Consider the following 14634-nt stretch of genomic DNA (forward strand, 5'->3'; position numbering starts at 1 on the left):
TACAATATCCCTACTTCACATAAAAGAACAGAAAAATCAGTGCTATACGTTTGTTAGTATTAAAACTTTCTTGAGACAGGAAAAAATGTTGGCAGGAACATGGTTTTATCCTTAGTTCTAATTAATATTTCTGTTTCTATGATTAATACAAATTAATGAAGCAAGTAGTAAAATAATTCCATGTAAGCATATGTTTATCATTTAATCTCTCAGCGTCCCAAACATTAGACAATAGGCTATGGAAGAATCTATTCACTTCCACAAGAGAGAGAAAAAACGTTTTGCTTTATGTATTTTATAAGCATGATTCCTTCAAGTAATTTTTTCTCTTCCTTCCCACATTTTATGCTCTTGAACATTATTGGTTTAGTTACTATCAGCTTAAGCATCTGCCCAAATCTGTTATCAGTCACTCACCTGCCCAGTGCTTTTGTATTCTCTTTCAATTAGCTCACCTACTTAAAGGCAATTAATTCCCTCTTTCCATTTGAAGCAAAATAAAAAATGAGAATCAAGAAAAAAACATTATTCATTTAATGCCACACACCGGAAACCCCTGGAAGATGAAAAATTAGGTAGCTTTGAGCAGAGAAGTTCCAGAGGTTTAGACTCTGAAATTCCATTTGTGCCTCTCATTTTAATCATTATGTTGACCTTCAGAGCACTGAGGTATTTCCAGAATGGCCCAGATGATATAATTCAGGAGTTGACTAGTAGTACGTAACACTGTACCTCCAAATGAGGCTGAAGGATGCAGAACTTCTCAGAATACCAGCAAATGCAGTCTGACAACATCTGGTGACAACTTATACGGCAACAAAAGGCTGCAGGCACCAGCTGCAAGTCCTCATCCCACAAGAAAATGTGATGCTGCTTTTAAGCATCTCAAATCTATTCAGTGCAGCCTATCCATGAGGCTTGTGAGCCTATGTATTTGTACTTTCTGTCATGCTCTTTATGTGAACAGGCGTAAGTAAGGTGAAATGTGGTAATATGCACTAAAATAACTGCCTCTGGTTTTTCTCCTGCAGCTACAAGGTTTCCAACTTGACACAGACAACTTGACACTAAACTTTTAAGTAGGTGCTTTCTGCAAGTATAGCTCAGTATGACTGAATAAAGCACTACTGTAAAAACATTGAAGTAACATGATCGCTTTTATGCTGTTTGCACCTGACCCCTCAGTCTGTGAAAATAACCTTATTTTCAGTGTATCTTGCTTTTTTGGCACATGCTGACTTTATGTTACAACTCTTTCAATTTACAATAAACCTAAAATTGCAGTTGAGTCCCTCTTAGGCTTGACAAATTTCAAAATATTTCAAATGGATAATTTAATTATTAAGCTACAACTTTGGAAGGAATGCTCTAGGTGGAAAAATAAACTAAAATGAGGATGAGTGTTCCTATTTGTCAGCGTTAACAAAATCCTAAACTTAAGTTACATAACGATATAGAGGTCGCTACTAACTGCTGTACCTCTACACTCGCTTTTACTCCATACTCGCACACAGGCATAAGGACAGCGCTCTCAACCGCGACCGCTCTGTTCGCAGAACAACGTCCCGCGGCCCCCCCACAACACGCTCAGCGGGAATCCCGCGCAGACCCCGCCACAAAATGGCGCCTCCGGCGCTAGGGCCCGGCAGGGGCCGCGGCCGCTCACCCGCCGGGCAGGGGGCGGCTCCCAGCATCCTCCGCTCCGCCCCACGCGGCCGGCGCAGCGCTGCGGGGCCACCGGTCAGACTGGGGCAGCTCCGCGCCCCACCCCCATGGCGCCGTCTCCCGCCCCCCGCCTGCTCTGACTGGGAAGAGGCGGTGTCAATCCCGCGGCTTCCCCAATCGCCAACGCGTCCCTCCTCGCCCCTCCCTCCGCTGCCGGCTTCCACTTCCTGGGAAGTTGGCGGTTGGCAGCAGCCGTTGGAGTTCGGCGGTCGCGGGGTATTCGGCCCTCTCGCCGTGGCCCGCAGCCCCTCGGCAGCAGGGCTCGCTGCCGCCGAGCTGGAGGCAGCGGGGCAGCAGGAGGAGCCGGAGGCGCCCAGCCGGGCCGCCACCGAGCCGGACCCGGGGCAGCGGGAGGAGCCGGGGACGCCCAGCCGGGCCGCCGGCGAGCCGGGACCGGGGCAGCGGGAGCGGCGGCCTCGGCCGTTCGCCTACTTGTCGCAGATGGAGGCCAGCCTGACGTGCGCCGTGTGCTTGTCCCTCTTCGAGGAGCCGGTGACGCTTCCCCAGTGCTCGCACAACTTCTGCCGGGACTGCGTGCTGGAGTGCTTGGCCTCGGCCGAGGCCGCCCGCCTGCAGCAGCAGCAGCGGGGCCAAAGCCAGGCCCGCCTCTCCCGGGGGGGCCCGGGGCCGGGCGGCGGCGGGGCCGGCGCCCGGGTGTCCTGCCCTCTGTGCAGGAAGCTGTGCCCGCTACCCCGGGGCGGCGCCGCCGCGCTGCCCGTCAACACTACCCTGGCGGAGGTGGTCAAGCTCTACCGCTCTGGCACGGCCGGGGCCGCCAAGGGAGGGGAGGCAGAGCAGGGCCAGGGGCCCGGCCTGCTCTCTCCGTTGGCGCTCGGAGGAACTTGCCAGAAACATCCAAGCCGGCTGGTGCAGCTCTACTGCCGGATGTGCCGCCAGGCGGGGTGTGGGCAGTGTGTCTCTGAGGAGCACCGAGGCATCTTCCACTCCGTCAACCTCATAGACACGGTCTACCAGGAAGAAAAAGTAAGCGCGCGCGTCCCCTCCGCGTAGGGTCCGGCTCGGAGGCCGGGCTGTCCCACCGGGCCGTCCCACGGGCCATCCCACCGGGCCCGCGTTGCTCTTACTCAGAACCGCAGGGAAAAGCCCTCTGTGGTGGGCTGCAGTCTTTGCTGAAAAAAACATACTGCTGCTGAGAGTTTATTCCATGCCTGGATCCATTTTTTCCAAGTTCAGGAAAATGCTAGTCCTATTAACAAAAATGAGAAGAAAAAAAGAAAAAAAAAAAAACCAAACCAGCCCATCCACAGATAGGTTGTTTATAGACCCTCTGAACTGTCTTAGGTAACTTGGGTCATAGATAATGACATATTTAGAAATAGATGGATTAGGTAAGTAATTTAATAAATGTAAAACCCAAATACATTCTGGCTTGCATGAGGAAAGCAACTGCCTGGCCTAATGGTTGTTGGCTGATTGCAGTGGTAGCTGTGATTTTTGCTAAAATACTAATTACCACTAGCTTTTCATCTCCTGTGCAAATTGTGTTCAGGGTGGTATGTCATACCTGTATGTCATACGTACACATTCAGTGCAGTAATTGAAACAACTGTGGGGCAGCAATGAAGAGCATAGGTATAAAAATGTAAGTGCAGCACTGACTTCCTTAAGCCAAAAGTTGTTTTTGCACTGACTTCCCTTCTGCCTTTCCCATCACCAGTTGTGTGCCACTTGGGGAAACCAGGGGGAAAGTCTTTACACTAGACCTTGTAGGTAAAACTTAGTGATAATGTAATGAGGTAAAGAAGGAAAAAGCTTTGATAATCTTAGTTTAAAACCAAACAGAAATAACTCTGTTGCAGACAAGTTTTCTATTTTATCAGTGTGAGGTGAAAAAAAAAAATTAGTATTACACAGTTGCTTGTCAAATTGGAACAGCAGAATTAAAACATAAGTTGTGATAGAGATGTGTGTGTGAGGGGAGGGGTGAGGTTAAAAAAAAACGGCTGAGGGAAACAATGTTTTAACTATAAAGTAATCCTGTAGCCATGCTAGCAATATGTATTGTAGGTGAGCCTAGAAACATTACTTTGAGAGAACTAGCAGAAGGAAGTTTGTCTACTGATCCAGGAGAGCCTTAAATATTAAAGTGATGTTTTGAGTCAAAACCCTTGTTTAATACATTGTACAGAACATCTCATGATTTGATTCTTGATAACAACTGACATTTATGGAGTGAATAAAGTCGTAATAATATGTTTCAATTGTCTTGCAGTTAACCTTCTTCAGCAGTCTGAAAAAAATGAGAATAATAAATGAGAAGCTGATGAATGAAATCTCAAGTCAACCAAATGATACAAATGTGAGTTACAGATGCTGGATATTATTAATATATATACACACACGTGTGTGTGTGTGTCTTTGTTTCTGTTATCATGATAGGTTAATCACAACATGAAGCATACTTGTGCTTCTTGTGGCATGGACGTGTTCTGAGTTTAAAGGAAGTGACCCCATGTAGACACTGCTACTGCATTTTCATCTGGTTTTATGTTCTTGTATTTCTAGATGGTGCAGAACAACGATGCAGAAATAATTGCACTGGAATTTGGAGAAGTTTTCAAGACTCTGGAATTGAAGAAATGGCAATTGCTAGAAGAAGTTGAAAATCAAAGAATTAAAAAAGAGAAAGAATTTCAGATTTGGAAGAAAATGAAGGAAACTCACAAGAAGACCATTGAGAATTTTTTGAAGGATTGTGAAAAGCTTGTCCATGAGTGTGATCCTCAGCGCTTCCTGGAGGTAATGGCCTTTTTGGTATTATTTGATCCCAGTTGTATAACAAACTTCAAATAGAGCCTGCTATACAGTAGATCAGGATTATGACTGAATCAGGAAAAACGAATTCAATTAATGAAAAAAGCAGACTAAAATTGTTGATCACTTTGTGCTTTTTTAAGTTTTTCATTTTAGAAAGGTTTGAAAAGCTTTCTTTGCAGCTTATGAGTGTTTTTGAATGAATTTAGTAGACTCTTTCTTCACTGAATACTAATGACATTCATATTAGACTGTGTAGCTGTTGCTGTAAAACTTGCTATATCATGCTACCAGCTGTGAAAGTAAGCTGCCTTGGTGCTAGTTAGTGAGTTATTTACTAGTACTGCTTTCAAAATTCTCATGTTTATTTGCTTTTTCATGTTTATTTTCAAATGCTTTCTGTATGAAGCATTTCTATTGCATTCTTAAACTTGTAAGATGTTAAAAATGCTTTCTCTGGAAAGACTGGAGCCAGAACTGGTAACTTTTCTGTGCTGCACAGTGGAGTACTGTGTTGGGATACCAGAGCTAAGGTGATTATACTGATACTAAAATCTGCTGTAAACTTTCCACTGAGGTGTGCAATGGAGATAAGTCAGCCTATTCCAAGCTAACTTAGGTACTTCTGACATACACTGTACTATGTAGTGTGTGTGCTTATGTATACAAGACCCTGAAAGTCTTCCTCATAGTGTTTAAGGGAACTGCAGAGAAAAATGGTGTTTCTGATTTAGAGATAAATGCTAAAGGAACCCAAGATACAAGCTTAATCTTCACTGTCACCAAAGCTAGTGTAGACCTTTTAATCTTATGTCAAACACTGTGGCTACAGTTGTATAGAATTTAGGCAGATGGTAGATACGGGGCAAAGTACTTAACTAACTGCTGAATTTTGTGTTTTCTTCAACTTCAAGGCTTATGTTTTCCTAAGAAACAGCAGCATGCTGCTGTTTTTTGTAATGGGTCTTTTCGCTGCCTTCATATAAATGAGAAGCTAAGAAAGGACTTAGTTTGAGTAAGTTTCTGGCAACAACTAGATAAAGAAAATTTCAATTTTACACAAAGTTAAAGTGACTCCCACTTTTGGAAGAAATATTCTGAATCCAGTGATTAGTATGCTTTGAACTTAACACCTTCCCACCTGCCCACTGTAACAGTACACAACTCATTTCAGTGAGGTGGGCTTTTGTTACTGTTTTAAGATGCAGTATAGTGAGATCACTAGATTTTTATAGGGAAGCAGTTAGTCTATAATCCAGTCAGTTTTTTACTTTTCCTTGCCCATGCTTTGCAGTGTACTTCATACTGCTATTACCTGGCTGCTTTAAAAATAAAAGGCAGCCTTTTTAAATCTTAGTGTAACAGCATCTTGAGAGCAGTAGCAGAGGCTTCCCTCACCAAGAAATAGAAAATAGTCTTTCGTTTGAATGTTTACAAATAACTGAACATCTGAAATGGATTAGATAACCATATGGGTCATGAACTATTATTTGAATGTCTTCAATTGGCTCTGAAGAGGGTCTTTAACACAAAGTATTATAATATAAATCATTGCTGCAGACATACTTTTTTTTTTACATTTGGATGCTTTTTTCTTTTTTTCAATGTTAACAGGTTTATTTCCTATAGTTACGTGAAATGAAGTTTTGTTCAGTCTGAAGTATTTTGATAAAGCAATTATCTCCTCCTTTTGAGAGTTGGAGGAAAACTCATTCATATCTTACAAATTCTTGTTTTATTTATAGGTGGCCTGTGGCTTGAACACAAGGTATATATATATATTTTTTTATGCTTTGTTAGTTCTCTAGTGTAATTTTAAGATTAAAAGCTAAGAAAATGGTTACTTTAGATATGGTCAGACACAGCAACCTAACATGAAATAGTATTTAGTAATTAAGACATTATAATGCTTTCAGATTTTTGGATGCTCCATATTCAAAATTTTAGGTAATGTGTCCAGAATTTTAGTGATGTACTGTCTGAGATTAGAGATAATAACTTTTGAATTGGCCCCCTGACAAAAACTGAATATATGAATTCACTAATACATGGTGACTGGATATTTTTAGATGTCTTATTTAAACTTGGGAACCTGGAAGCATGCCTAGAGCATTTACAGAAATCTTGAAGTCTAAAGGCATGTATGGAGATTCTGCAGTGTCTTCATTTTTGTGTTTGCAGTGCACATATCCTGTATATTTCTTTCTAATGATTCTTAATTACATTTCTTATCACTTTTCAAGCAGTGTTTAAGAAAGAATTTTGGAAATTAAGTTCTTTAAAATATGTTGTGGTTCAGACTGACATCAGCAATGCCCTCTGAAGAAAAAGTGTAATTTAGATTCAGGTACAGTACACCAGGAAGGGGGGCTGTGTGTAATGTTTTTTGCTGAACTGCAGACACTACTTCTTGCAGTTTTCATTGCGTATGAAACCTATTTCAAATGAATTGTCAAGTAGTTTTAAGAACAAAAATTAGAAAACTTCACATGTTATTACTTTTTTGGATTTCTTCTCAGTCTTAGTGATTTCTTTTTAAAGTATTTTTTCTGTATTAGGCCAGTGAAATTTAGTTGTTGGCATGTAAGCCTTAAGAAAAGTTTGTTTGCATTATTTTTTTATTTCCTTTTCCAGAATGAAAACTCAGCTTGACCTGATGAATATAGCATCCAGCTATGAAAAACCACCAGAGTATACTCAAAAGAAGATGGATATCAAAGCTGTGGTTAATGAAATCTTGGCTTTGAAGTTGATGCCTGTTAATGTAGACATTGTTAAAGGTAAGGAAGAAGGACTTAATATAGGACAAGATTCAGGAAATCAGTAGGAACCTGTAACCTGGGGAACTAATTGCTAATAAACAATCTGTATGGTAAAAACATGCAAGTGTTCAGAAAGCATCTGAGAAAATGTATGAATGGTAAATTCATCAAGGGCTTTTAAATGCATTTTATAACTATACTTTCTGCAGAAAGTCCTTAGGCTGTATTTTCGGAACCTGGGGGAAGTATCATTATAATCTTCCTACACAACAAGTACCACCACTGTTGGAAGTGTGTCACTGAACTAGATGGGCACTTCTTGTCACCATGCTAAATGTTAACTAAGCTCTGATTAAATGCTTCTACCTCATAGGAGAAAACGTTGGTCTTTGTATCCAGGCAGGCATCTCCAGGCGTTTTGAAAACTTCTTATATGGGCCTCTTGCTTTATATTACAGAAGTTTCAGCAAGTACTAAGGCCACTTAAGGCAATATAATTTTGTTCTTAATTGGAATCTATGTTTAGATGCATAGGAACCTTTCGGTATTTTTTCCATAAGTAATATGCTCACCATCAGTATTCTTGTGCTCCTTTCTAATAGATCTACCTTCTGGAGGAAATGAGAACTCAACAAAAAATACTCTGTTTAAAAGTAATGTACAGCAATGGCAGGACCAGAGGAACACACCCAACGCATTTCTTGTAAGTTACTGACTATGGAGCTACAATACTGTACTATTTTGTTTATTTTGTAATATCGAAATGAAATGTAATGTCTGCTGTAAAACATTTTTCAGCCTGTAGCAGGACAGGAGGAAGCACTAGCAGACGGTAGCAGAATCTGTACTCATGTAATGTCAATGTCAGAAATGCCAGCATTTCAAAACATGAGTCATGAGGTATGATTGAACATCTATTGTAAGTATGGCTAAGTTACTGTTTGTTATGACACAACTTTCTAAATAAGCTTTTGTAATAATTTTCAGTTTTCTTGGTAGAAAGTTACTCTTTCAATTCTAGAATATAAATCTGACTAGGTTATTAAAGCTGTCAGAATTTTACTCATCTTTTTTATTATTAGTATTATTTTTCTTCAGAAAGCTGGAACTTAATCTTACTACTGACATTAAATACTTATTTCTAAGTTTAGTGTGGCTTTTGGAGTTAGATCTGTAGCTTTCTAATCCAAATAAGCTTCTCTGTTGCCTATTTGAAGAGAAAGTAATCTGCCTGTGCTCTGTTTTCTGAAGATAATAGAATTCACTCTTCTGAGACTACCTAAATTCCTGATAATTTGACGTGAAACTGAATCCAGTCTCTTTTGCTTCATTTCCAATGATCTAATTATACAACTAGATTTTTTTTTCACTTACTAGCGGTTCCATGTGGGTGGCTGAGTGAGTATTGTTCTGTACGGAATTATTTTAGTTACAGTTAGTGAAACATGGCTGGCAGTGAATCAAATAATGTATGTTCTGAGAATACCAATGGCAGATGATTAAATTAAAAAGTTGCTTAGGACCTTTAAATATAGAATTAATTGTTCTTTTGCTATATTATTTTGAAGAACATCTGTTTTCTATTCCCATTGAGAACAGTTTATATAGTTATTTAGTAAAAAAAACCCTAAATTGGTTTCAGATAGTTATTTTTCGTGACAATTTGAGAATTTGTCACTTAATGTCTAAGCTAGTATTTTTAGCCATTTCTGGTTTTGGCAGTGTGTTTAAATTCAGTTTTCTGTAGCCTCCTATTTCAAAACCTACTTCGTTGTCAGTGTTCCCTGTGTATCTTGGTTGATTGTTTTTACAGAACTTTTTTCCATAATGACTTGTGTTCTGTTGCCTTCTAGCACCAATGGAAAAATCCATTATAAACGCTATACAATACATGAAAAGTTTTGTTCAATCTTAGGATTGTATGTGAATTTTATAACCACTGAATCCACACATGCCATTTTACTGAACGGGATTCTTTGCTGTAATTGTAGGAGTTGCGTTACAAATACTATATGGAACGTCAGAAGCTCACCAATGAGTTGAAGACACAAACTTTACCTGCAAATAAAGCCTCAGCAGTTACAAATTTATACTTTCCAAAGGACAGGTCCTCAGGAACTCCTTCTGTACCTTCACCAATCAAAGCAAGTAACACGGATAAAGTAAAAATGGGAACCCTGCAAAGAGCAGAAGGCTTTGAGAGAAGCTTTTCTGAAACCAGTAATCACAGCATCCCATGCACAAATATGAACTTTTCTGAAACAAATGGTGACCTAAAATCATTTCATGAGAGAAGCTCAAAGGAAGTAACCACTCCAGCCTTATCAGAAAACTCTAAAGACTTAGCAGTTAAAGAAAAATTGCCAATGCAGACATCGGCAGTTGTTTCCAATGAAATGGACACAAATTCTAGCAATTCATCTGGCTTGAAACCAGCAGAATCGGTAGCTGTAACTGTTTCAAATTCAGAATTTCTAGATGTTTCTGCAGAGAGACTTTCTGCTTCAGCATTTGCTTTCAGTGCACGTAACAGCTTATTACCCAGACTTACTAAAGATGCAGGTACATTTTCCGTTAAAAAGAAAGACAGGAAATCTGTTTTCCCTCAGTTTTATCTAGGTAAATGTGATCATGTGGATAAAACTGATAACCAGGATGAAAGCAAATTTAGAAAACATGGTCCTGTAACCAAAATCACAGTTTCAGATGTGTCAACCAGTCCTAATATTGATGCAGCAGAAAGTGAAAAGCCAGATTTTTCATTTCCCCTTAGCAATTCAGAAAGAGATTGTTTTGCAGGATCAGGAGTCAGCAATTCCTTTAAGGCTTTACCATTATCCTCATTTTTTAGCCAATCTGAGAAGCCATCTGACAAAAATACATCCTCTCACATGAAAGCAAAAACACTTGCTGCAAAAGAAACTGCAGAATGTGGTACACAGACACTGTGTTTCTCATGGAAACAAAAAGCTAATGCCTCAGAATCCATCACATCTGTGGCTTGCAGTACTTCAGAAACCACCACAGCAGCTGCGGTGAATGATGTCTCAGAGTCCCCCCTTCTCCCCAGTAACTGTGTATTTTCCTTCAAAAATAACTGTTTTCCGTTGCCTTCACAAGTATTTTCATTTGGAAGTATTGTCAGAAATACTTCTGATTCGCTGACTTCCTCAGTGGTTTTGTCTGGAAATGGTACTGAAAAAATGGAAAAAGAGACAATGAAATCTCCTGACAAAACACCTGTAAATCTAGGGAAGCCTGTATCTTCAGAGTGTGCACAGCCTGCTTCTAGCCCAAAATGTGAAGTTTTTGGTCTTCCTATGAACTCATCTAAGAAAACTAAGAGTACAGAAATGCTTGCTGATAGTAATTCTTGTAGTCAGCCTTTATGTTCAGTTGTCCTTCCTGTTCAAAACAAGGATGAATCATCTGCTCAACTACTTATTACAGCAACAAAACAAGAAACAAAAGTAAAAGATGAAGAAAGTAAAACTGTTGCTGAAAACAGCTGTTCCTCTTCTAGGAAGGAAGATGAACCCGAGTCTGTACAGTTCCCAAATGCAGCTTGGTCTGTTCCCAGTGCATGCAACGATCCATCTTTAGGAGGTTCTGTGCTTACAGTAAATGAGGCAGGAGGAATGCCAAGTGACAGTGATTCTGATACTGAAGAGCTAAGTCAAACATCTGGCTCTACAGATACCAGCAGTGCATCAGAATATTTTTCTGTTGCCGAAGACAAGATATCTACTCGAAGAAAATCAGAGACATGAAGAGGGAGTGAAAAGGAAGATAACCATACTTAATTAAGCTGGAATTAAATAACTGCTACTTAGCACATTAAAAACTGGGGATACCTGTGATTTTACAGCTGTTGTTCCTCCTGATTCTTGCCGATTCAGGTATCTCTGTGTTAGAAACAAGGCTGCGTATCAGCAAGTACAGTATACTAAAGTGATTTTTATAGTATGAATCCAAACTGAAGAAACAACCAAAAATGTCGTGTTTTGTTAAAGACACAAGTATGACCACATATGCTGTATCTTTAAGAATGCAAACCTCCCGAAAAGTGCCACTGGGGCACGTGTGGGTGGTGGGGAACCGCGGTGTCAGTCTTTCAGTACAGCAGCACTTGCACTAGGGTTAAATGAGTAAGAGTACAGACAACAGCATTCACCTTAGAGGCAGGGAGCAGGGAGAGCCATGAAAATAAAGGATGTTGAAGGGCATTACTGAAGACTGTTTTGTGGATCTCCCTTTGGATATCTTCTTTTTCTAGGATGTATTTAATGTATATTGGAAGTGCAGCTTCTAGTATAATTTTGATAATCTGGTTTATGCTTTTGAAATTGAAACACCGTATCAGTGTTCTTGTTATATGTTACAGAAGAGTGTCAGCTATGTTTCTGAAATGCTTTTATGAAAGGTAACAGTCACAACTAATTTTCCTTTTGGCATCAGTTTGGGAATCGGTGGACAGATACTAACTTGGGGGTTTGATGAAAGCATTAGGAGAATATGGCTTTAAAATTCAAAGATCTCCTTTTTTGTGTAACAACAGGAAAAAAGGAAAATGGCATTTCGAAGTGTTAATGATCCAGAACTCATGGAATTTTCAGTCTGTGAAATATGACACAAAGGATAAAAGTACTACATATTCTAATTTATTAACCATTTTTTTGCATCCAAGAGATAATTTGCTTTAGCTGTTAGATTATGCAGATAGTAGTACCATTTCAGATTAAAGCTCCATTTCATTTAGCATTCACTCTCCAGCAAGAGCTGGTGCCAGATTTTAAATAAAATCATCCTGCATTAGGTGGATATGTCAACTGGCAAGTATTAGATCAGAATGCAGAATGTTTAATATCTCTTCAGAATTCACTGGCTACTAGAAGTTATCTTAAAAAAAAAAACCACAAAACCAAAACCCAACAACTCCAAATTATCTTTGCAATTTCATAACAGAAATATTACTTAAATTTAAATCCCTGCAAGACTTGCCAATATATTTACTGTGACAGAATACTTAGAAATACCATTCTTGGTTTAGGAAACGTTGACCTAATTTTCAATTTGACTTGTGTTAAACTCTTGGCCTCAGTTTTTCTGTGGCAGTGCATTCTTCTCTTAAATATGCTGAAAAATAGTTCTAGAATTTACAAAATTTACTGATCTTCCCTTTGTGTCTGCATTACAGTATGGAAGGTGGTGAAAATTCTCTTCATTGTTACTTTTATAGTTATTTACGTTCATATCTTTACGTCTTACTGTATTTCATTTTTCTCCTAAGAATTGTTCTGCTTTTATCTCTAGACATTCTTGTCATGTTCTGCATCTGTAGGAGAGAAGTTTTAAAAAGGTATTAATTTAAATTACTGGAAGATAAAACGCTGAGTGTGATAACAGCAAGTGCGTCATGGATGGAGGCTGATCGCACTATAATGAAAACGAGAGAAACGGAACAATTTTAGAGAGACAGATAAGGCACCTATAAAACTTCCTGCCAGAAGGTTGTAGAAAACATTTGTGTTTTGTGACCAAAAAAAAATAACCTAATGAGTTAGGGTTATTCAGAAGCCCTGTTGAGTTTCTTAAAATTGCTTATTTTCAACATATCTTCTGTTCATTTCTATTAATGTGTTTCATGAGAGTTTGATAAAATTAAAATTTAAAGCATATACCTCATCTTTTAGTGAAAAGACCATTAGAGAATAAAGCAAATAGACTATGATAAACTGTTTTTGAAAGCAGATATTGTTGGTGTGTTGATTCAATACAGTCCTAGGACTGCTTCTCAAGCATGCTCAGTTCTTGTCCAAGTGCCTTATAGCTCAACATTAAGGTTTTACAGGGGAGATAAATGGTAAGCAGGATGTTTTATTTACAATAGGTCACAGTAAAATTACAGTCCATCCAGATACTAAATCAGTAGTTACTGGTTTTCTGATATTTTCACAAGTTGATTCCTTGGTCATTCTGACTCAATCATTTGGTCATCCTTCACCATTGACTCTACCAAAAGCCATTACAGGAGTGAGGTGCTTTTTTCATTATTATGTTATTAGAAGTGAAATGTTGACTGCTGTTACTAATGCTTTAAGAGACAGTGCAGTCTTCAATATATAAAATTAGTACCCTGTGATAGACCTAAAAAGTTTGTTTTTCACTCAGAATTTCATCCCCTACTGGTCAAATAACAGAACACAATAGGACCAATTTCTGACTTTATTCCTTGGTCAATTAATTGTGTCTTACCTAAAAAGACTACTCCATTTATTCAGGAAATATGAACATAGAAAGATCTAAATAAGGTCATTTCTACCCTAGTTGAGGAACAGTTGTGCAGGATTTATCTACATATGGCATGACTCACCAGACAGTAAAAAATAATTTGAGTAAATTTTATTTTCCAAGCAGAGTTAAAACAATCCTTTCTACTACTGTGTTCCATTGCTGTCATCAATTTGTTTCATACCTTAAAAAACTGGAAGGAAAAAAGTTTTAAATAAGTTGATGGTAGGTCAGCAGCACTACCTGACTGCACAGAGGTTTGCCAGTACCTCCTAGCAACATTTTGCATGTGGTTTAATGCTGCATAAAAGAGATTTCAAGCCAAAGGCTGACTTTGAACACCAGAGCTAATTCCAGGAAATAGGATTCTGAATTGTCCTTAATGCATGTTTTACTATCGATAGAGAAGAGAATAACTTACATCATTATCTTAGTCATCTTTGTGGCAATGAGGGCTGTTGTCAAAGCCCAGATTTCCTGGATTAGCTAAAATGTTAGTATGTATATATTTTTACAGACTACAAGTAGACTAAAATGTACTGTTATCCAGAAGAATTTTCAGGAATAGTTTGAAAATATTGTTGTAAACCTTGCTTTGCCCAGCAAGAAAACAAGAAAATAGTTAAGAAACTTATTTTACTAAGCTCAGTAATTTGTATTGCAAGGGACTTTTTGACAAGTATGTTAGAGGTGTCCTGGATCTTCCTGACTCTTAAGAATACAAGAGGAGAAAAATGAAGCAATTCTACATGTGGTTGGAACACTTCAATCAAACTTGATTGTACTGATATAAAACCCTCTTTATATTTGAAATTTTGTAGACTAAAACTGCAGACTGATTTCAAAGGTTTTATAATGCTTCATGAAGGTACTACTTTTAACTTAATAAGAGCCTTGGAAAATAATTAGAACAATTTATTTGATTGTAACTGCTGAACATCCTTTACAAATGGGCTGAGAGGCTAATCTCGCCAACTGTTAGAACTGTGACATTTGTTCAGTATATTTCGAGAGCTATTTTAACATATATATTGCTGCCTGGAAAAAAAGAATGTGCAATTGAAAGACGTGCAGTTACCTA

General features: G+C 38.8%; 1 protein-coding gene across 1 annotated transcript; it reads left to right on the top strand.

Annotated features, from left to right (window-relative positions):
* The first annotated feature begins 1487 nt into the window (after positions 1–1487).
* LOC308069501 (uncharacterized protein) lies at positions 1488–12568 on the top strand. The gene is made up of 8 exons (XM_080401871.1): positions 1488–2709; positions 3959–4045; positions 4252–4485; positions 6246–6268; positions 7135–7280; positions 7865–7965; positions 8061–8162; positions 9254–12568. The coding sequence occupies exons 1-8, from the start codon at positions 1621–1623 to the stop codon at positions 11030–11032; spliced, it is 3561 nt and encodes a 1186-aa protein (XP_080257997.1). The 5' UTR covers positions 1488–1620; the 3' UTR covers positions 11033–12568.
* The last annotated feature ends 2066 nt before the right edge of the window (positions 12569–14634 follow it).

The sequence above is a fragment of the Falco punctatus genome (genome assembly GCF_963210335.1).
Source record: "Falco punctatus genome assembly, chromosome: 1".
Classification (NCBI taxonomy): Eukaryota; Metazoa; Chordata; class Aves; order Falconiformes; family Falconidae; genus Falco; species Falco punctatus.

Bases quoted from the DNA above. Each gene is read 5' to 3' on its own strand.
- LOC308069501 (XM_080401871.1), top strand. From the start codon at position 1,621: ATGGCGCCTCCGGCGCTAGGGCCCGGCAGGGGCCGCGGCCGCTCACCC. The intron at 7,966-8,060 runs GTAAGTTACTGA...AACATTTTTCAG, and splicing joins ACACACCCAACGCATTTCTT to CCTGTAGCAGGACAGGAGGA. The intron at 8,163-9,253 runs GTATGATTGAAC...CTGTAATTGTAG, and splicing joins TTCAAAACATGAGTCATGAG to GAGTTGCGTTACAAATACTA.